General features: G+C 41.8%; 1 protein-coding gene across 8 annotated transcripts in view; it reads left to right on the top strand.

Moving 5' to 3' along the window:
• Positions 1-23,160, top strand: part of LOC105253826 (CUGBP Elav-like family member 4) — a 534,430-nt gene that overhangs the window by 448,023 nt on the left and 63,247 nt on the right. For 5 of the 8 annotated variants that reach the window (XM_025412718.1, XM_025412719.1, XM_025412721.1 and 2 more), the window contains one exon: positions 16,279-16,327. In XM_025412718.1, coding sequence (XP_025268503.1) covers positions 16,279-16,327 — 49 coding nt within the window. Of the gene's footprint in view, positions 1-7,587; positions 8,170-15,542; positions 15,619-16,278; positions 16,328-23,160 lie in introns of those variants that run through there. The other 3 variants (XM_011262125.3, XM_011262127.3, XM_025412720.1) reach the window with 3 other exon arrangements.

Below are 23,160 nucleotides of genomic sequence, written 5' to 3'. Positions count from 1 at the left end.
GCCGACGATGATACAGTCGACGACGACGATTGCGATCGCGAGTAGTGGTAGCCAAGAAATGGTGCGATAGTGGTGGTGGCGGAGATGGTGGTGGTACCGATGGTGGCGGGTATACGCCTTGCGCCGTTCCCGCGCTGAATTATTGAGACACACCAGATCGATGTCACAAAAGGAAAACGGCTGTGCGGCTTGAAATGACGGGCTTTCGCGTCGCTCATACATTATGCACGCGGCCGTTTCTGCCCTGTGGCCTGCGCGGATGTATTCGTGCGCTAACGTACAAAAAAAAAAAGAGGAAAATACCCTCCCTCGTCCGCGTTAGCCACCGTGTCGGGAGTCGTGGTGCCTTTTGCATTTCTCGTGCGATTATGTCGCGCTTATTGCTTGTAAAGTGAAAAAAAAACGAGACACGCGGCGCGCAGAGGTCAGGACCTCCGTCGTAGCAAGGTCTCCGTCTTCGTTTTGTTCGCGTCGCATTCCCGAGTGTACAGACGAGATAATACAACTGTGTGGATGAGCTATTTTATAATGTAGTGATTATTTCTCGCTGTTATTGTACTTTATTACGCAATGATCCAAAGCTTATTAGAGTTTATAAGGAAAATCGTTGAAACGGTCGTTAGCAGCGTATATTACGTTGGAAATAATCCAATTAACTATCATTCCCAGAACTTTTCATTATCTTATGAAACAGATATTAAAAGATTTTTCCTTTTACAAAATAATGGCTTCATAAAGCTATATTTTTCTTTATTGTAAAAATTGAATTCTATCTCCAGTTTTGATTAAAAGTATAATATAATTTTGATAAATTATATTCACAATTAAATATATTCACAAAATTTTAATATGTCATTGTAAATTGTATATTACATTATATTACAATATATTATATTACATTATAATAACATACTGAGCGACAAAGTCACTCATAAAATAAATAGGAAAACGCTGTATATTTTATAATTTATAAAGAGACTAATTATCTTTATTTATACCGTGTTAGATCTCATTATTTTTGGCCAAGGCTAGAGGTTACTGCGAAAGCAAACGAAAGCAATTACAAACACAATATGACCAAAACATGATTAATTTATGGATTAGGAGAAAAATTTGGAAATTATCGATTTTTCATTTAACTCGTTGAACTGTAAGACATAATAAACCATAAACGCCAGTGCGCACCATTAGCAGGGGTAATATGTTGCGCAATTTATATACATGAATGTACCCGATCGATTGGCCTCGTTTGTCACTTCGATGAAAACAACAGAAGAATCTAGTTAGAATAAATCGTTGATGCAAATTTTCGTGTAGCATATGTTATAATTTTTGGATAAATATTCTTTTAACTAACATCCATACGATTAGCTTAAACATCTTGATTTAAATACGTAGTTTTCGCTGTTATTAATCATTATTATCAGCAATAATTATTATCAATTATTACTATTAATAATTAATCAATAGAATACGATCACTAATTTTATTTGAGTATATATACTCCCTATCAATATCTACAATCGAATATTATTATTAAGATGATAAATAATGAAAGTAAAAGCTTATAAAGATCAGATTATAAAATTGTCTATTGCATAGAACCTTTCATAGGATGACACTGACGTCATTGAGAGAGAGAGAGAGAAAGAGAGACAGAGAATCGATAGTAGCTATTACTCTTCGTAAACTCTGGAACGTGGTAAACAAAGCCTACGCCTTCCAATTTAACGCACACTATTACTTTATCTATAATTTTCTTAACTGTGTAGAGTGTGGACAAAGCAATATCGCGTAATGTTGTTTTATCCATCCGATCAATATCCGCCTGTGAAATGAAGAAGAATGAAAAGACAAATATTAACTATGCGTTCGGACGTTATTTCACGAAATAGATAAACAGAACCTTATATTTATATTTATACATGTATAGCACATATATATATCTCATATCGAATAAATCTCTCCTTTCTATATATGTAATCGGGAATTTTACGAACTTAACAATAGACAAGTAACTAAATATTGTTCAATTCAATTGATTTAATATAACGCAGAGATTAAAAAATGAGAGCGTAATGCAATATACGAAAAGATTTTCAACATTGAAAATTATATCACAACGAACAATTTTGAAAGTGTAAAGAAGCAATATCTCGTTCAATGTCGCAAATTTCCGTTTAATGCAATTCTCTCAGTCTTTGTGTGGTTACGTTACCAAGTCTTTCTCGAGCTTAAAAATTGAAAGAGCAACGAGGAATGAAAGTGGGATAATACAAAAGTGGAAGTGATAGTAGAAAAGCGTGTGCCGCGAAGTTGTCGGGGGGGAGAACGAAGTAGGGCGCGGAGGGTCGAGGCGAAACGAAACGGTTCTTTGTCCTCCCCTCGCAGCAAGAAGCAGTTACATAATTCCATTATTTATAGCCAATATCCAGTAGAGACAGGGGGATAGGACGAGAAGAACGAAGCTGCGGCTTAGCCTAATTAATTTACGAAGTATCCGCGTCCGATCGTTTCTCTGAAGGAAATAGAATTTCTGAAAATCTCGTACGTCGTCTGCGGCATAGCCTCGCACTCGTAAAAACACGTATAAACCCTTTCCGGTTGTAACGAAAATTAATGTGAAATATACCGAACGAGAGATCTGTGCACTTATGCACTTATGCTCTTTTTTACTTGTTCATGAAAATAAATGTAAGAAAGATGAACATCAGAGATCGAACATCGATATGAGTCGAGGTCATTGTACTTCGCACAGTCAGCCTGACTTTTAATACACCTGGCCTGCTCTCCCCTTCATCCTTTCGAACCACCCCTCGTCGCAATTGTATGCTATCTAGTAATTTTCCTCCTTCCCCTATATTGAAACGCGGCATCATGACTGCACGCGTTTTTTCCGTACAATGAAATCAATTGCTGTAATAATCGTTTTATCTTGTGAATTATCGATAAACTTCTATGATTATTCCCATTAAATAATTTCATCATTTCATATAATTTTTCATCTAATGTATTAATCAAAATTTTATTTTAATAAATATTGGCTTCTTTACGCTCATAGGCCAATAATTTTATGAATCATTATATAAATACATTATATAAATTTGCATGTACAACTATATTTTCTCATATTTTTGTCGTTACTGTGGAGAGAGAGAGAGAGAGAGATCAACATCCATATTGCTTAAAAATTATTATTAGCTTAAATTAGCTCGATATTCATAAAGTTATTATTAATTAATATTTGTTATAATACTAGTAACTTCATTTAAGGACAAAAAATTGTTTCAAATTTAATATCAATAAACAAGTTTCAAGATGCAATCAAAATCATACATGTGTTCATCTATACTTTTTATCTCTCCGAGAAATAACGCAGATGGCACGATTCTTTTTCTTTTTCTTTTTTGTTCTCTCTTTGTCTCTTTCTCTGGCTATCAAAATAACTAGCTGATTGCGTGTGCCTGCTCGAGCATAAGAGCTCAAGCGCAACGCTGATGCCATCGGTAACCCTCCTAAAACTCGGTCGCTTTTTCATTTCTTACGCAAGACCGATCAATCATGAAACAATCTACTTTTGTATAATCCTTCTTGATTATACAAAGGTCGAAAGTATTTGCATGCGCATTTAACTCGCTAGAAGCTGTTTTTCTGTTACATAATAGCAACGAAACTATAAAAAGCCGTTATTAAACCGATAAATCCGAAGCTTACTCTGCGATTAGATAGATCAAAAAGCGAGAACGAAAATATCGTGACAAAAAATAATATAAAGTAGAACGCAAACGAGGCTTCTCCACAACAAACGAAAGGAAAAATCATTTGGCAAAGAAGGAGAATAAAAATCGGCAAGTAAAGAGGAAAGGTAATATGTAGAATGTTGAAGAGTCACGGAGCGAGAAAAGGTTTTCGTAAAGGGAATATGGGTTGCGAGTTAGAAAGGGTCGCTAATCGCGGACTTGGATACCGGCCTTTTCCGCGGGTTGCCATGGGGAGGATTGCCCTGGCGTCCATCCGATCGCATCTCTCCACCCTGGCCCGTACCTTCTTTATAAACGTATATCGCGTATGAATAATATCATCGATCCGAACATACGTATCGCGATGATATCGCTCGTGATCAGATTTCATCGTATTCTCGAGAGAGCCTTGTTTCAACCTCCGCGATATCAATATTACCCTTGAGGACATTAAAATCTACTTGCATCGCATTCGTATCTTCGCATTATTATCTTTTATTACTATTTTGTGTAATATATAATTGTTTCGCGACGAAATCACGCCCGCGCTAAAGACGAACAACACGTGTCAGTCATCGGAGAATTTTTAAAAATATTGCATCAGACCCGTTATCTGTCCAAGATGTGCATATGACGTGAGGACTATCAAAAGAGATATGGAAATAGGATGGAGAGCTGAAGTCGTCGCGCCACGTATGAATTTGACGGAAGATGAGTGGACGTCTCGTCGTAAATAGTCAAGGATCATCCGTAAATTATGGAAGATCGATCGACTTCGAATTGCCGTCATCAGATGACGTAATGGATCGCGTGCGATTACGTCACGAGATTTCACTGAATTAATGCGAAAATATGCACGGCATCTATGAATATTGATTATGCTAACGAATAAAGTGAATATTAGATTACGAAAACAAGATCTACATCGACATAAGCGATCATTTCTTTTATCGTTATCTTTTCTAGTTATCTTTTCTATCTATTTTTTTATGTCATGTAAACATTTCTTAATTAAGGAAGAAGGAATGATAGTTTTCAATTGCAGACACACATTTGCAAATATCCAAAAAGTTATCTGTCTAAATCACTCGTAGCTGTTCCTAACTAAAATTTCTATTAAGATGGCACACGAACATATTTAGATATGAAGAAGTCGATATCTCTGCGAATATGTAACACGTCTATCGAAAGTTCATTTGTCTTGCGTGGAGCACATCACGAATTCATGGAATCAATCTTGCCACAATAGCAGACGTAAAAGTGATCGCGAAGCATTGCGCGGATGCAGGAATGTCGGAACAGGCGAATCAAACGGTGAAACTTTTTTTTTTTCTCGCGCTTCACGGCCCACGAACTTTTCGCCATTTTCGCACGAGATTGATCGCGTAATCCATAACATCCGGGCTCCCGCACTTTCCATATCGACGTTCGAGTTTCGAAGTCTTTCCCAGACCTCATCGTCCTGAGGCAAAGTTCGCCGAAGTCATCAAAAAGCAACGCGGCCTGGTTCGTTGGAGTTTTCCTTACGAACTTTCACTTGCTTCCTTTCCTCGCGCGTCCATCTTCACCCTTCGCCGCTAGGTAAATACTTCGGCCTAGTCAGCAGCTCTGCGGAGCACGCTGCGTCTTGCAGACTCTTGCTTTACCCTCTTAGTAACTCACAGGCGCGATTTAACTTTTTCAACGATGAATATGATGTAATTTCAAATTAGATATAATGCAATTCCGACGAGAAAAATTACGTAATAATATTATACGTAATGATATCTGATTATTAATCCAATAAATTTAATGTAGATTGAAACAATTGAAAGTTACATAGATATTTTAATTAATTTTTATTATAAATAAAGACAGGATTTATTTTTTAACTACACTTAACTTTCTTGATATGTATATAAAGATGATGATGATATAAATATCATGCAAAATAATGATAATTAATCAAAATTGATGAAATATGATAAATTATAGTATTCTCATAATTAGATATTTGACTAAACAATCTAATAGTATATAACAGTAGCAAAAGCTCTCGTTCTCTGATTGGTGCAACGTATATTTCAATAATACTGACACTAAAAATAAGAATGAAACACAGTCTCCGTAAAGTAGATCGCGCATTAAACGGCCGACCGATGACCGCTCTCGTCTATTACCGCTCGCTTACCTACTACGGCGAATAATTCGAGAGAGACAGATCTTTCGCACGATATACCCCGCTACGACCGTACTTCGTTAAAGCCAAGCCCGTAGCCGACGATCATTCGTCGTCGCATCTCGTCCCCGCAGAAGCAGAAGCGGTCGAGCCACTATCCAAATCCGCCATTATCGGAACTCTTGCCGCCTCGGTAGGTACCTACTCGTGAAATCGTTGATGGTGAAAGAAGAAAAAGGTAGATAAAAAGAGGAGAAAGGAAAACACACACGTGAAGGGAAAGGATAGAGACGGAAAAAGAGAGAGAGAGAGAGAGAGAGAGAGAGAGAGAGAGAGAGAGAGACAGAGAGAGAGAGACGATCGACAGATGGGAAAGAAAGACAGATATAGAAACGGCCGTAACGTCGGAAGAGCCAGCAGCAATTTCCGGTGGCTTTTGTGCGCCCTTTAAAAACGCGAACTGCGGATGATGCCAGTAGAAAGTAGGGAAGAGGGGAGGGATATGACGAGAGAGGGCTCGGCAGAGAGTTTCGCGAATGTACGTACGAGTGGTCCTTCTGGACCAACAAATCCCCGGAACGAAAGGAGGAAGCAAAGTCGAGAGGTTAACTGCGTCCTTTCGCGTTCTTCCTCTTTATTCGCGTGCTTTATTTTGCCTCCTTTCGAGCGATGTGTTCGGATCCGAAATGCATCTCCTTACGCTTAAGCACTCGGCAGCAAGATAAATTTTCGCATGAATAGCGGAATTAAGCCGGATCTCTCATACGTCGCTTACAGACATTTCATCCGGCTCCATCAAGCGGTGATTCTCCCTTCGCGAGAGATAATGTTTGATGGTGACCTAATTTCATCGCGTGAGGAACGCACCGCACAATATTCGCGAATATCGCGAATACGATTGCGAATTGTAATTTTGTTATTCGTATTTTTGTTTCTAATATAATTCGTTGTGTTCGAGACACGAATAAAATACAAGATACGATATCGTATATTCATTACATTAATAGATATTGCCTCATCTTATCTCGTGAAATAAAAAAAAAACCTAAGTCCCGGAGAACATTTCCGATTGCGGCTTCGACCTAAAATAGATCTCCGCCTACTGCCTTTCCAAGGATGCGAAAAACGTAAGCGTATACGCACACATACACTCATCCTTTTCAGAATAGAATCCCGGTCCTTAGTCCCAGCTTCTCTCCTCCCGCGTGTCCTGGTTTTCTTTTCTTTTTTTCCTTCAGGGACTACAAGCACGGGGGATCCTAAAAACGCACGCGCGCTCGTTTGATTGGCCGAATGTTATAGAGTTTCGCCGATATAGAAGGATAGAAAAGGATGCCGAGAAAAAGACTACGATACCACGAGGGCCAAGAGAGATCGACGAGGAAATGCGTAAAGCAGAAGAGAGATGAAGAGATAGGCAGAATGAAAGAGAGAGAAGCGTATATCGGCTGCTTCGAGGGTGCGTGGGCTTTCTCGCAAAGGGTGCGTAGCGTTCGGAGAGGGGGACGCACGTACGGGATAAGAGGGAGACTTACGAAGGGTAGCAGGGAGGCGAAAGAGGGGAGCGGGGACAGACGAGGACAGAGGTGGAGGAGGTGGAGGAGGAGGTGGAGGAGGAGGAGGAGAAAGGGGATAGTGGTCGAGAGGGTGGGTAGTGGGGGATGAAAGGGAGAAAACTAGAGGGTGCGTGTAGGCCTGGGGAATCAGTCGCGGGCGAGCTGCGTTCGGGGTTTTATCTATAGCTCTTGTCCTCTCTATCCCTTTCGCTCTTGTTGTCGCGCTCACTCGTGCTTCTCTCTCTCTCTCCGCACGCACACGCGTGATCGAATCCCATAGATACTCGCGTATCCACGTATCAGCGAGACGTGATATCCAAGGCAATCGCTTGCGCTCAATGGAAAGAAAGAGGAGAAGAGATAAAGGACGAGAGAAAACTTAGACATCTTCTAAGCTAGAACTTATTCGGTGTGTCAAATTGCTACATGATAACGCGATCCATCGCGATACTGATCCGGATCTCTCACGTGACGCGAGACACAACGTGTGCTGCATCAACAATTTCGCGCAAATTATTCGTTACGCGTTGTGACAACTCGTGACGCGCGTCGACTTACGGTCGACCTTATTGTGCGTTCGCGAAGGGAGTACAAGTTTCGTTGGAAAAGTTCGCGGGTCGTGTTCCCGCCAGTACCACGATCATCCACTTTCGATTGTTCACCAATGGTTCATATCCTGGAAGTGGTATCGTCGCGTCGGAACGACCTGCAAATGGTGAGTGCGCTTGCGCGAAATAGTTTTAAATTTCTCCAACCACACTACTGCTCCTCTCTCCTAACGGGGGAGGAAGGCGTCTCTGGCGCACGTGTCATTCGAACGAAGACGCGAAACATACATATGAAACATTCGTCACGTCATACATCACGAAGAAAACGCCCGCCGTCTTCCGAATCGATCGATCGACGCGGATCACGAGATGGAATTAGGCCCCGCGGATTTCTTCTCGAGCCCTCGTGCGGTCGCTCGTGATGCGCGCATCGGGATTCAAGTCACGTAGCCGCTTTCGACGTACACGACTCGACGTATGCGGAAATGCTGCACGGCGAGATCGTAAAAGCGAGACGTCCTCCTCTCCCGAGAAGAGGAACGACGTCGTGGAAGACGTCGTCTTGACGGGCACGCGTGAAAATGCATATGATTCCCGCGAGTTTACGACCGGCTGTCGATTTCCATGGATTCCATCCTCTCGCTCCCCGCGCCTTCCCTTTTTCTCGTTGGTGCCTTATCGCGGCCCTTTCGCGTCGTAAAAGAGATCCACCCTGGTATGTTTACGCGTGACTATTTCTGACAGCCTGCGCGCGCAGACGTGGATGTAACGGACGCGTATCTACCCATATGTCGCGCAGCAGCTTCTGCATGCGTAACGTTTACAATAACACCCTCGTCGCGCCAGTTCCCCTGCGGTTCTCCTCTTCGCCGTCCCTTTGCATACGTTAGCGGTAACACGCGAGCACGACATACGCGCAAATCGCGCGCCCGCGCGCACGCACGAAGATACAAGAGCAGCTGTTTCGATGCCGCGGGCGTGTCTGCGTTTGGTCATTCAGCGGTTGAGGGAGAAATTGCCACGCGTTTAAGTCTAATTAATCGCGGCAACTTTTTATTTTATTAGCAGGAAGTTATCTTAAATATTACGACAAACGTTCTTTTAAATAATATCGATCCTCTTTAAGCTTTAGAGGAATGAATTAAATAAATTCGTTGATACGTGAAATATATTCCGCGTGCATTAATTATTGTATATTATAAAAAAAAGCAATGGTTTACACGAGATTCGTTTCGACTATCGTGCGCGAATGAAGCTGGGATCGCCTGTCAGGAAAGTGATTCGTCAGTCAATACGGAATATTTCAAGTTTCGGCGTTTCGTTTATTCGCGATCGGGGATTTCATCATTTCTCGCGTACATCGCGTACATTTGTGTGCACGGACGCGAGAACATTACGCGATTGTATCGGAAACTCCGTTGCGCGTCGAGGCACGTGACGAGTTCTCACGAGACGCCCGGGCTGGCTGTTTACGCGGAGACATGCATCAATTAATGCGACAGCACACGTGAATGTGCCGACGCATAACGCCGTTGGTAATGCGGCCTGCCACATGGCCGCACAGCGCATCAATCCTAAATCCGGATGCTGGCCCATCTCCGATAATAAACCGTCTCGTACGCGCCAACGGATGACGAATACGGACACCCGGTCCAGTGTCCGCATACGTTTTACACGCGATTAAAATTTCTGATAGCGCACGAATGAGACAATCGGACGGTGAGCGAAAGAATTCTCATCGGATTTGCCGATTTAATCCGTTACTCACGGTAAATGTTACAGCACTTGGATTTAATTCGGGCAAATGTGTTCATCGATCTCGAGAAAATTGGAATTTCGTTGAGATTCAACATCGAAACGTAATCTAGAGCAGCGACTCGGGCGTTCGTTGAGAGATTCCGTCGTGTTCATTGTTAGTCTCTGCGCAAAATTCGTGGCTCTTTTTGATCTTCTCTTCTCCGACTTGCAATTTCCATAGAAGATCTTGATGGTTTTTTTTAATAGCGTTTTTTTGTCGCTACACTCGCTCAAATACGTCGGTTTCTTACGCACGACGGGGGTATTTTACCGAAACAGATCATGTAGAAGCAATGAAGATTTCGATGTTGTTACGACTGTAACCCGCCAAATGGGTGGCGATCGAAGCTCGAAATGGCGGTACGTGACAACGGAACCGCGTCAAAGAGCGCTGTAAACCGTCGAGGCAATCACATCCCGCCTCGCGATTTTCCGAACGTTTGTCGAGCCGACTGCCACATCCAACGCCCGGGCTCGCTACCGCAGAGCCGTGAAATAGAGAGGCATATAACGTTTGACATTTAATGCGCGCCGAAGCATTGGCTTAGATTACAATCGACGAACAGCGATTGGCCCCGAAGAGGAGGGGCGCGAAAGCTCACTCGACTCGAATGCTCTTTCGATTGAGGGGGTAGAAGGGGGTTATAGTAGTCGACGCTCAAATATTTGTAGAGCGTTAGGGAAAAAAACTGATGGAGCCGAATAAAAAAAAAAGAAAAAAAGAGAAATTGAATAGGCGGGAAAGCGAATGCTTTATACTTCGTACAGGTACGGTCGTGTACAAAAATGCGCCCACCGAACCCGTACATCAGAGTATGGTTACGAAACGGGCAAAAAGCGCAAATTCCCGTTTCGAGAGAATAGGTTGCTTTGCCGCATCGTATCGTAACCCAGCAACACGCAGTAAAGAGATATAGGATAGCGATACGGCAATCGTTCGATTTTTCTACTTGCGCGTCTGAATTTTAGCGCGATGTCCCGGAAAAACACACACCGACACGACTATCGTGGAATTGGTTTTCTAAACTCGCGTTTTTATTTAGCGAACACGGCACAAACGCGATCATCCGCGCTCAAAGTCCAAAATGAAAATGTTACATGTATTCCTGTTAGAGTCCAAAAATTCTGCGTTCTTTTAAAACCTATTTATGTGTAAAGATATCGGCACATGCACAAAATTGTACAGGTAAAAAGTGTGATCAAAATATTTTTATGCTTCCCTTCAAAAATCGAATATAAAAATGAACAGAATGTTATTCAAATGCAATTTAAATATATAGCATAATAAAAGTATCAGTCTTAAATTATTTTTCATTGCAAAGATCTTCAAAGTTTTTTTTTGTTATTTTCCTTAAATTTATCATTTTTGCAAAATATATTTATAAACTATTTGTAAAAAGATAGACTTTTGCTTTATATAACGAGTTATATTTTTCAATTTATAATTATTATTAATTTTATATATTATTTGTCATGGTGTGTGTCTGTCAAGAATTCCGAGCGCAGAAGATATCTTGATAATCTTTCATTAAAGTTTAATTATTATTCTTACAATATATGATCTCTTATTCGACTTTAAATCATTTCAATTTAAATCTCAAGATCTATGATAATAATAGACACGTATATATGTGTTTTTTAGAGAGCTATTTTCACTAAGCTTATCTATTTCAATTCTGTTGCTGATAGATGATCATATTCGCGTTAGTTGGAACGTATGACCCGCGTACGTTCATCACCTTTATATGGCACAACGTTCAATCACGCGGCACTCTGCTCCTGACAATAAAACACGGATTCTATTTATAATCACGAAACTGGCGAATCGGCAGGTGCTGAGGACGCAGGTGCGCATTTATTCGATTCTGCAGTGAATCGCAATCTGTGGATTTGAATTGCGAGTTATCACTCGGCCGGAGACACATTGTTTAACCGCGTCAAAAAATGACGCGGATAACGCGTTAAGCGCGCGCGATACTGCCAACAAATTCGTTCGGGATTTGGATGAAACACAGTACAAGTCGAACAATGGGATGGCGGCTCTCGCGATCGGTCGATTCAAAGAAATGCACGGGCTCTTTCAAAGGGCCACCAATGCACAAACGGAACGTCAAAATATCAATTATCGAAGCGGCGGAATTAATTACGGGTTGCAATTAATTTGCCAATTAGATCTCGACTGGGATCCATTTAGATGTAATCTGCTTGCTGGCAGCTCATCCTCTTTCCGCGTTCCCTTCACTTTGGCATCTCCCACGCAGCATCCGATGCGAATACACAGAGAGCTGGCATTCGCTCCGAAGCAGTCGACAAATTAGCCGTATTAACGGATACGACCGCGAACGCAGATTTCGCACAGTTTAGCATGCAGTTCTCCGCTTGATACCCATGCGAAGGATTATTCAAGTTAACTCGAGCCAGACACTCGCGAGCGCACCCGTAGCAATTAGAATAACTGAATTATGTAACGAAAATGTCGAGAGAGAGAGAGAGAGAGAGAGAGAGAGAGAGAGAGAGAGAGAGAGAGAGAGAGAGAGAGAGAGAGAGAGAGAGAGAGAGAGAGAGCGCTTGTAGCCGCTTAACCACATCTTCAGCCCGCTTTGACGTCTTCGTGTTCGGTTGATGCAATCATCCGCAATAATATGCGAACGACCAGTTGCGAATTTCAAAATTTATACAATGATAGGCACTTTTCTCCAAAAATTAAAATATCTAAATACTTCAGATTGGGCTTGATGATTAGCGATACTAAAGCATCATTTTTGTTCGAGAAAAAGGATAAAACTTATAGATAAATTTCTCGCGCGAGAGAGATTCGCGAAAATCTATGACCCGTTATATGATCACAATTGGTATTAACTTGCCCAAGGGTAATCAAGTAATGAATACATCGCCGGTAAAGACCATACGTATATAAATCATGCCGGCGGAGAGGATACCGGGACTACAGGGCGAGCCCTTATCTCCAATCAGTACATTGATTGCACGCAGGCGGGTCAAATACCGGCAGCGCCACTCGGCAGCTCGGCAGCCTGGCACGATAGCTTATTCAATTTCCGAAACGGCATTCACCATTCAATTCGGCGGTTATCAGCCTGTGCCCATCCTCTATCTGGATTTTGCCTAGCTTTCTAGAAAGCTTTGCGCGTGTAGTCATCTAGAAGAAGCGGCTCGGTTTATCAACGGATATAAATTGAGATATCAATCAAGATTCTCGGTCCCCTCGTGCGAATTCTCGAGTCCCTCGATCGCGATCGATTATGCGTAAACGTCAAATCGGAATTTTGGGCATCATTCGATCGTACATAAAGCGATCCCGCAAAGATGTTAGAAAGAAAATACTGTAAACTAGAAAGGTGCATCTCTCCGTGTCTCGCTGGTTTTAATAACGCAAAGTTCTACCGCGAACACAATGCGGCATTAACATTCGGCGCATTTGCCACGCGCGTGGCTATCATTCAACATCTACCGTTAGCGAGCACTTTCTCGCAGTGTACATAGATAATCGAGCTTAATTAATTGCTCGTGATGCGCGCTCGGGCTCAGCAAACACATTTACTTATTACCATCCATCTTGAGCGCTACCTCTCAAGGGGATCGATTTTCCAAGTGCACGCGGCTGATGACACAAATTGCCAAAGGGTCGACGCTCGATCGTAATGCGATCGTTAAATAGAGGCGCGGCTTTTTCTCCGTCTCTCTCTACATCTCATTCTTTCTCCTTCTTTCTTCTTTCGACGAAAGCATAATGACGTTTCACTGAAAACGTACTTAATTATCCAGCTTCCTTCAGCGTCCCAAAAAGTATCAAAGTTAATCGCGAACCCAAAACGACTTTTATGCATGAGCTAGTCTGAAACTATCTACCTTCGTCCATCCGTTTTGCATATAATGCGTGCGGCACGTGCAATGTTCCTCTCTGCGCGTGTTAACTTTAATCTAAAATTCCTTTACGAGAGATAACGCGCGTCAACGTATTCAACAAGCGTCGCTGCCAATTAGTACGCAGAAAGCGTCAACTTTCAATTTTAATAACTCTCGCAACGTCCATCCCGTCCCCCCTCGTATTTGACATTTTGATGAACATGTAGAATTTATTTTTTAATAATGTAATACACGTTTCAAAATAACTAAATTAACGTATATATCGAAAATACGACTGGCCTGCGATACCGTGCTCACTACTAATTGACATGGTCCCGCCGCTTTAATTGACTAACTACGATTACCGGACGTAACAACTTGGTTGCGCGATAGTTAATAGTCGGCCGTGTTAATCGCTACGTCCGACCACCGAAGCACGGTCTGTCTGAGCGGAAATCTCATTCACCTGTGATCGTTATTGACTGGTACAGATCCCTCGGGTCGTAAGTGACATTTACACGATGCATTCAGCGTTAAACTCGTCCGGAGAGACAAGGCGGAGAAACGGAGCGTCGTATCTCAGTTCCGGTATCTATACGGAAGCCGGCTACCCCTGACAACAGAGCAACAACAAACGCCTAATGGCCAGTTCTCGACTCAAAGTTTAATTTCCTGACCAGCGGACAGTGCTTAAAGTGACCTTCCCTCTCTCTCTCTCTCTTTAACTCGATCTTCGTCTCCCTCTTCCTCTCTTTCCTCCCTCGCTATCTTGCTTGTCGCGACCGTTTTCTCTCCTTCCGTCCCTCGCGCATGCCGGTCTCGGGAATCGCGACCGGATGTACAGCCGCCGCTATGAAATATTAAAGAGTTAATGGCGACCCTCCACATGGAATCGCGAGTAATTACCGCCTGGCAGTCGCATATCGTCGGATTAATCGATAGTGTGGAGTTTGATCCCTCGAGACGCTGTTAATTGCTTCTATGTTCGAGAGACGTGCAATCTCTCGCGTTTTTCCGTTCCTTCGTGACACGAACGCGATGACGCGTTGAAAATTTTCCTTCTACACCGCGATGTGTATAGACACTGCGATGATACGATTGTGCTATATCGATCTCGAAGAAGAGAACTCCATGAACCCGGAACATCCATGCTCGCTTACGTATTGATGTATATACATCTCGTGTGATGTCTGCGTGATCGTGGCACTGACCCCGACCGTAACGTCATTCCTCTTTATACCCGACATGCATACGCGTAGAAAAAGTTTCGGAATTGTCGATGGATTGCATTTACCCACCGTACATGTGCATCTTTCCCTCGTGATTCTTATGAAAGCGTACGTAATAAAAAAAAAGAAAAAAGTCAGACAGATAATCGCAATCGAAATGAGTCAGGCAGATAATCGCAATTGTATCCTATTGTATATATACATTCACGTTAAAAATCAGATCAGTTTATATATCTTGTCACGTATCATTTTTTTCTTTTTTGCATTCTGATTAATTATATCTGCAAAATTATATGTCTATTCGTTCTATTATAAAATGTATATAAATTATAAAAAAATATATTGATATGCTGTATATTATAAGTGTTCTTTTTTGTTCTTTACTTAAACTATCTATTTTACTGTATGTATATCATCTTTTAATATCATTACCGTAAATATACGAATTATAAATATTCAAAGATGCAATCGTATCACCGACAAACTGTCTGGTAGTCCTCTCTTTGTGGCTAGTGATTTCTCGGAAGAAAATTGGTTAGAGAGAAAGGACATGCAAGGCCAGCAGTAGGATAATGCTACTGTTGGAAACGTCATTCGCGCCAACGGTGACATGGTGGAAGTGAAGGAAAGAGAATGGGCGCATTGTGACGAAGAGTTCAAAACCGTGAGTGAGGTCGATGCAAGAAAGCAGAGTGCGAGGGCAACAGGATGGAAGCTAGGATCGAAGTACGGTCCTGTGTCCCCCGCGTCATGAATCATGCATCCTCATCCCCCAGGAGCGAACTGGAACGCGCTGCGGCGGTGCGACCCGTCCGAGAAATAAACAATGTTATTTGTTCGTTGGGATCCCGACCCATCCACAGCGGTCCAAAGGACCTCTACTAGGACTGTGGCGGAAGGACGAGTGGAGAGTCCCGTGCTTTCGTAACCCACAATCCTGGGATGAGAGCCGTCCAAGCCTCTCTCCTCTTTACTTCGTCCTTCCTCGAGCGAGCGTCTGTCACTCGTTCCATCTCCGTTTTCTCCTGCGCGTTCTACTCGCGAGCCCACGCGTACTGCGACAGCCAGGACTGTCAACGGCAGAGGAAACTCTCGCAACCACTGATGGTGTTTGAACGGGACCGAAGTGACACGAAGGACGAACGCATACATGTCGGACAAATAATACGATACTTCCGCTTTCTCGGCAAACTGTATATTTTTGTCCCCCGCACTAGTTTTAGCGTTCGTCCTCACTTTCGTTCTTCACACCTCATACTTTACTTTCGTTCTGTCAGAGTAAAAGCAGAAAAAATAGAAAGTATATAACTAAATGTAAATATAAGAAATATCGAAGAATTCTATCGTAACATCGACTAATATGTCGCGTCTTCATTTCTGTTTCAGATGAACCGTCCTATTCAAGTGAAGCCAGCGGACAGTGAAAACCGCGGAGGTGAGAACAAGCAATCGATCCAATATATGTCTCGAAATTGGAAAATTATATCGCTAATCGTATTATAATGAAGAAAATTTTCATATTAAAAAATTCTATATTTCATTAAATTTAACTAAGCAATTACTGAAAATAATCGTAACACTTCAAAGCAATTTCAATTTTTCTTCAAAGCTATTTCAATTTTTTTACTATCTACAATATTTCCATTTCTACACCATATAAGCAAAAAGACTCGCGACACTAAAAAATCGAAACTGCACTTTTAGCATTTAAACAATTCATGAATAATAAATTAAATTATTATGCAAACAAACAGAGATTTGATCTATAATGAATCAACTAGAAATTAATTTTATTCTATTCTGTAAACAAATCGTTTATCTGGTAACTATGAAGAAAATAATTTTATTCTGCGCAATATGTACTCGATGCCTTTAACAACATTTTATATCAATCGCATACAAACGTGTACCATGTAATAAACTACAGATAATTCGCTGTAATACTGACTCGCGATAACACGTTCGTCGTATAAAATTCATGCTCGTGCCGGTGGCGCGATAGACTCTACGATAATAAAAAATGTACCATCCATCGAGTCGTGCTGATATTCATCGGCTCATTCGTTCTCTCTTTCTTCTTCTCTCTCTTTCTCTCTCGCTCTCTTCAGAGAGAATTGTCGCGCGCGACTCTTCGCGCTCACATATCTTTTCCGTACACACTATCCCCCTTTGCCGGAGACCAATTTTATTAATTACGTGAAATTTTACAGCTGGCGATGGTACGCGGCCGTCATGTTGACATTCGCTTATCGCCACGGTAGCCGCGGGTCATAAATTTCGCGTCACGGTAGAATAACGGGGTCCGCATATGTATGACGAGACTTTAGATAATCGAGAGACAAATTGTCGATCGACTATCGTTTTTAATGAGTCGCTTGTGTATCGTGCGCGCGCGCGGGCGTGTGTGCCACCTACGCACTCGCTTCGTATATTCCCCCCCGCTTGTGTGACAGTGAACGCGTTGTAATCCCGTCGATCTATCCCATTTCGTCGGTGTTATTATTTGAAAAAAAAACACGCTCTCTCTCCAAACGATGCGACGCGAACGTTATAAAATTATATCTCTTGCAAAAATCTGACGCTTTTTCCGTCTTTCGCTCGCTCGTTCGCTCATTCGCTCGATTCGACCCGATGCGTTAATTTCTATAAAGCACCTCGGCAAATATCGGCTTGTACCATCGGAGCCACGATTTAATTAAAAATATGGTATTTATCTTTGGAGGTGGGTCGTAACCGATCGATACCGTTCCATCCGTTCTACGAGCCGCCATCGTCGAAGCTGCCGGCGTCGCTTCCGATGTAAATAGCAGTAGAGCTCGTCCGGGAATTCCCGAAGGCTAAGAGCCGTTGGGGCCCCCTTCGTTACCATTCGCAAAGTCCTCGCCACATCGGGGACAGCGTTCCCGGCGAGCCGGCAACTACTCCGAAGTCCTTTGGATAGTCCTTCGTTTCGACGAAGGTGACCAGGACTCTGGAGTAAGGAGTGTCCTGAGATAAAGGAAGAGAATGGAGGAAGGGGTACACACATCTAGGAGCGGACAAGAGAGATAAGGAAAGAAAGAGAATGAGAGAGATAGCGAGAGACATACATAGAAACGGGAAGGAAGAGATCGAGGGAGATGCGAAGAGCAGCGTTAGACCGGGATGCGCGGAAGAAGGTACCTACGTGGTACGAGGGCGGCAGAGGGGAGCAGATGAGGGGGATCGTAATTCATATGCTAATCTGGAGGAGATGCCATTGTAATCTCCGGTCGCCTGCCTCCGTGTGGCCCCACAAAGCCTCGGCTTGACGCGGATGCAGGAGTGATCCTGAGCGAGGTGCCGCTGCCGCTTCTGCGGCGCAATATATATCTATGTAGACGCTGTATCCACGTACTCGCAGAGTTCAATCAGGGGGTTACTGAACTTCGGCAACATCGTCGTCGAGCCTCCATCCTCATCGACATCGTCGTATCTATCCTCCGCCACGTACGGTCGTTGCGTACAAGATAGTTTCCACTTTATCTCGCGTCTCTCTCTCTCTCTCCCTCTCTTTTTCTCTCTCTCTCTCTCTCTGGCCCCCCTTTAGTCTACATAGACCTACCTTAACAACTACCTTAACAACTATCCCGACGCGATCTTTATGATCCTTCGCAACTGTTGACATGACCCTCGTCGGGTTATTCAGCGTGAAACAGATGTTAATGACATCATGTAATTCGTTGGGATAACGCTCAGATTATGGCCAATGTTAAGTCGTGTAATTACAAGTCCGATATTGTACGTAATCTACTTTAAGATGTCAAACCCGACACTTATCATTCGAGAAACGTGGATATTTATCGGAGTAAATTATTTTGTAGACAGTAAATCATTATATTTTACTAATCTCGCATATCTCGCGATTTCATTAATAATATTATAATTTTATTATTATTAATTAATAATATCATAATTAATATGTGCAGTATAATCATCTAAGTCACTGCTGAATATCTTTGTACGAGTAATTTTATTTTAAAATCCATGTTTATATAAATTCTTTCTCGTTCACGCGCATAAATAGATTTTAAAAATTTAAATTCAATTTAAAAATAAATATGCAATAGCTTGAGCATTAAGTAGCTACAAGTAGATCGGACATGCCATAATAATTATTTTGTCGATTTTAATTATTATATGAAAATTATCGTGTTTTTAGCCAGAAAAAAATCGATTTTCCTTGAAATATGTCTCTATGAAAGAGTGGGAACAAAGAAAGGAACACGCGCTCCATCACTTAGTATGCATAAAATAGCAATTCAAGATAGCGGTGCCTATAACCACTCCTCACTTTCAGCCATCGAGAACGGTTTCATTGTTTCATTTCAAGGCACTCGTTTCAAGGCCTTTTTTCGCGTTAATGACTAGCCTTTACGCTTGCATTTCGCAGTCCCTGTGCGGTTTAATTACATCATTTTATAGATTCCTTCTACAACGACTAGCAGACAGGCGATGGCTCGGCAAAGTAACATCCTATTAGTGGTACAAAAGATAAATCAGGCTTTAATTGCGAGACGTTGCAGCGCTAAAACGCTCGGAAATGGCGTCCGCAACTTGTTTCATAGTATCGCTTCCTCGTATCGCTTCAAGACTTATACAGATATCGTAAAATATTTGTACAATAAATTAGTCTGGTAAATCAATAAAAACAATCTAAAGAATACTTTAAACCGAATTTCACTCTATTTCGAATTTTCTAACGTTTATACATTTATATATCTGTTATAAACCATTTTCCACGATATTCGGCTCAATCTTACATTTGCAAACGTAACAAGAACTACGCATTTATCCTTTCCGATTCTTATCGCGGTAGAGTATCATCCGAAATACGTTCACTTCGAACGAAAGCTAGTTTCAGCCAGAAGCTCTCACCAGAAGCTAGTTGTACAGAGATCCGAATGAAACCCCTTCTCGAAACATTTTTCACGCACGTCGATGGCAAGACCTCGCGCACGCGATAGTAGCATCGAAGCAGCCGGAATTAAGTTTACAACGAGAACAGATTTGAGAAATGCGTATCTCGCGCGGAAGTTGGCCTGCCGACTCAGGGGTGGCCAAAGTTTCTACGACTGGATAAGGGTGGGTGCCATACCGGAGCTAGTTGAGCAAGTAGATAAGTTTCGATCCCTTGGCGAGCCATCTTTCTCCCACCGCCATCACTCGACCTGCTACTACCTCTTCTTCGTCGTAGATAAACGTATCCCGGAATATCGGGTTGGGAGGCCCACGGAGCCGTCTTCTTCTCGCGTAGCTGCCAAGTTCGGCTCCGCTAACGTGACGTGGACTGGTCCCGTCTTAAATCCATCCGAGAGAAATCCTGGATTATAAGAATCCGTCTCTGTATTTCTTCTTACCGAGTAGAACGACGGATGATGGTACCGACGTCGTAGAAGCAAGCGCGAAGTTACTCGCTGGATTTGTAACTGCAGTTTCATTTTATGAAGCGTCGGATTATTCGCGAAGTTACTTTAGTTTGCGCGGAATACGACGGAGAAACATGAAAATTACAAATGCACTTGTAAAACAACTTGTTTAATGTAATATTTACTTGGAGAGAAATTCTGTAGAAGAGGATTTATTTTTTAATGTCGCCTTTAATTTAATGTTATTGATTGAATTTAATTATGTAATTAAGTTTCTTTTCAATTTTCAATATTATAGATTTCTCTTTCTCATTTTCGAAGTCCTATTATAGTTTGATAGACATCATATTCAATATCGAAAACTTTTTAATATTTATAAAATATCGCTTCATGTCGCTAGTCAGATAATCCAAGGATCGTTGAAAAAAATGTAGTCGACCAAACTAGCCAGAAATTTTGTTTATTAATACGACGTTTCGACCATATGGTTGTGGTCCTTATCAAGTATATACGATGTAATAATAATCAGAAGACAGGCATAGACGCTAATCTTGCAAAACTGCACAAGTCACATTAACAAAAAACGTATTTTTTGTTAGTGTGACTTGTGCAGTTTTGCAAGATTATCGTCTATGCCTGTCTCCTGATTATTATTACATCGTATATACTTGATAAGGACCACAACCATATGGTCGAAACGTCGTATTAATAAACAAAATTTCTGGCTAGTTTGGTCGACTACATTTTTTTCAACGATCCTTGAAAACTTTTTATTTTAGAATTAGAATTTTAATTAGCTTTCTTTTTAATTATTTCTCTTAAAAATTTAATCCCAATTTTAATATTTTGAAAAATATATTAGCAACAAATTACGAAAAAAATCATTCTTTTAAATACGTATCAATTTATTGTTTAAACTTGCGACGTGCATATCGACATGCAATATAATTCAACAATAATTCAACAAAATTTTCATTCGATAGATTCACAGCTACCTAGAAGATTATATTCGTTATCATTAATAAAACGAATGCGGTTTACGAATGTCATCTACGTCGCGTCGTGTCCAACAAAACGCTCGCTTTGTTCTCTCATCGTCCAGCGGGAAGATAATTTCCCGAGAGTTAATTCCTCTTTCGCTTCCGCTCGGAAAGTTGAAGGAAAGAGAACACGAAGGGCGCGTTAACACTTAACTCCGGCGACAAAGGTCCAATTCTTGGTCCCCACGGTATCCCGACGCGACAATAGGAGCGAACTCCCAGCGAAAAGTACCCGGGGCTAAGGACAGACGAGATATTCCCCGACGAGGAAAGCGGTGAGGCGCTGATACGCCGAAGGGAACCAAGGCGAGTGTTAGGCGGGGGGCGAGGATTGCCAAGAGGGAGGGACAGGGAGGAAGAATCTGCGGAAAGCGGGGATGCAACGAGGCTGCAAGTCAGGCGAGAATCTAATTTCCCGAGACAAATCCTTAAATGTGCCTCAGAGCCCGACTATAAGGCGCGAGTCGAGGCATCTCTCGGAATGAGCTCGCGTCTAGCATCCGCGACAACGACCTTTAACTCGACTCGCCAATTTTGCGTCTCCAGAACCTCCTCTCCTCTCCTCGCGAAACGCGTCATTAAGCTCATTCACGCGGGAAATGCGGTGGATCGAAAACGGAGCGTCGCTGGGAGCGTAGTCGCGATCTAGTAAGCGGAAAAACATAAACTCCATCTGAATATCTTTCGCTCGAATGTCATGTTTATCTGATGCGTTATAAAGTTGTCGTCTCTTACAATTTAATTTGCCGACGATAAAGACGATCGAATGAACACCTACCCAAAGCAATGTGAAATAGATTCGGCTTCATCGATCATCGAGTTTTGCGAGAAATTTGTCAATTAATTAAAATTAACATATTGAATTGTTTGTGGAAATAATCTGAATTTTATCATCTCGAATAGCATAATTCAAGTTCCGCATCTTATTACTGATGTTATTGATGTTTCGCGATAGTTTAATTCCTGCGATTATTATTGCAATTATTAAACTGATTGCATTATGTCACGATTTAGTATTATATGTGGAAATTAGATAATTACAATACCTAATTATATTATTGCAATTAAACTCAAAAATATTCAAGCGTGATATTTAACAATAATGAAATAGAATATCCATCCTAATGAGATTTAATCAAATTATATAAATATAATACGTAAAATATATATCATTCGATAATAACAATACATTATAAAATGAATTGGCAATCTCTGCAGGAAAAACGTTTCCAAGCATCGATTCTCTTGCAAATAATTTTCTTATTTTAGTGAATTATCATAAATTCTTGTTTATAATCTGATAGGTTGTATCGTAATCATCACTCGGAAGATCCATTCAAAGAAATGTCCTGTACCGTACGCGAAAGAAACACACATCGATATGATCCCCAGTTGGGCGAGTCTAAGATCGAATTGAATCTTGCGAGGATTCTTATAGACGACGAATAGTGTATTTTGAGTCCAATGCCATTTCTTTGTTTCTGTTCTGTATTCCAGAGTGCATGATGGACGACGGGAGCGCCAGTGCCATCTTCTGGAAGTAGGAGGCACCGGTGGCGGCCGCTGAAGGTAACTTCGACTTCCAGGAGATAGCTAGCTTCCTTCCAGTACCTCTATTCTTCTTCTCCGCAAATCGGCAGAAAGAGAACTTCCTCCCCCCTTCGATGAAAAGAGATGAAAACAGAATAAATAAGGAAAAAGAAACGGGTCCATTTATACCAAAAGCCCGCTCCTCCCGATCACGCCTGATCACCGCTGATTCAGCCAGCACAGCTCGCCGCAAAGTCCATTTTGCTGCTTGCTAGTGTTTCAATTACCAAACTCCAGCATTCCCTCAGAAC

The sequence above is a fragment of the Camponotus floridanus genome, unplaced genomic scaffold, assembly GCF_003227725.1.
Source record: "Camponotus floridanus strain SB8 unplaced genomic scaffold, Cflo_v7.5 scaffold55, whole genome shotgun sequence".
Taxonomy (NCBI): Eukaryota; Metazoa; Arthropoda; class Insecta; order Hymenoptera; family Formicidae; genus Camponotus; species Camponotus floridanus.
This window is presented reverse-complemented; position numbering and strand designations above follow the sequence as displayed.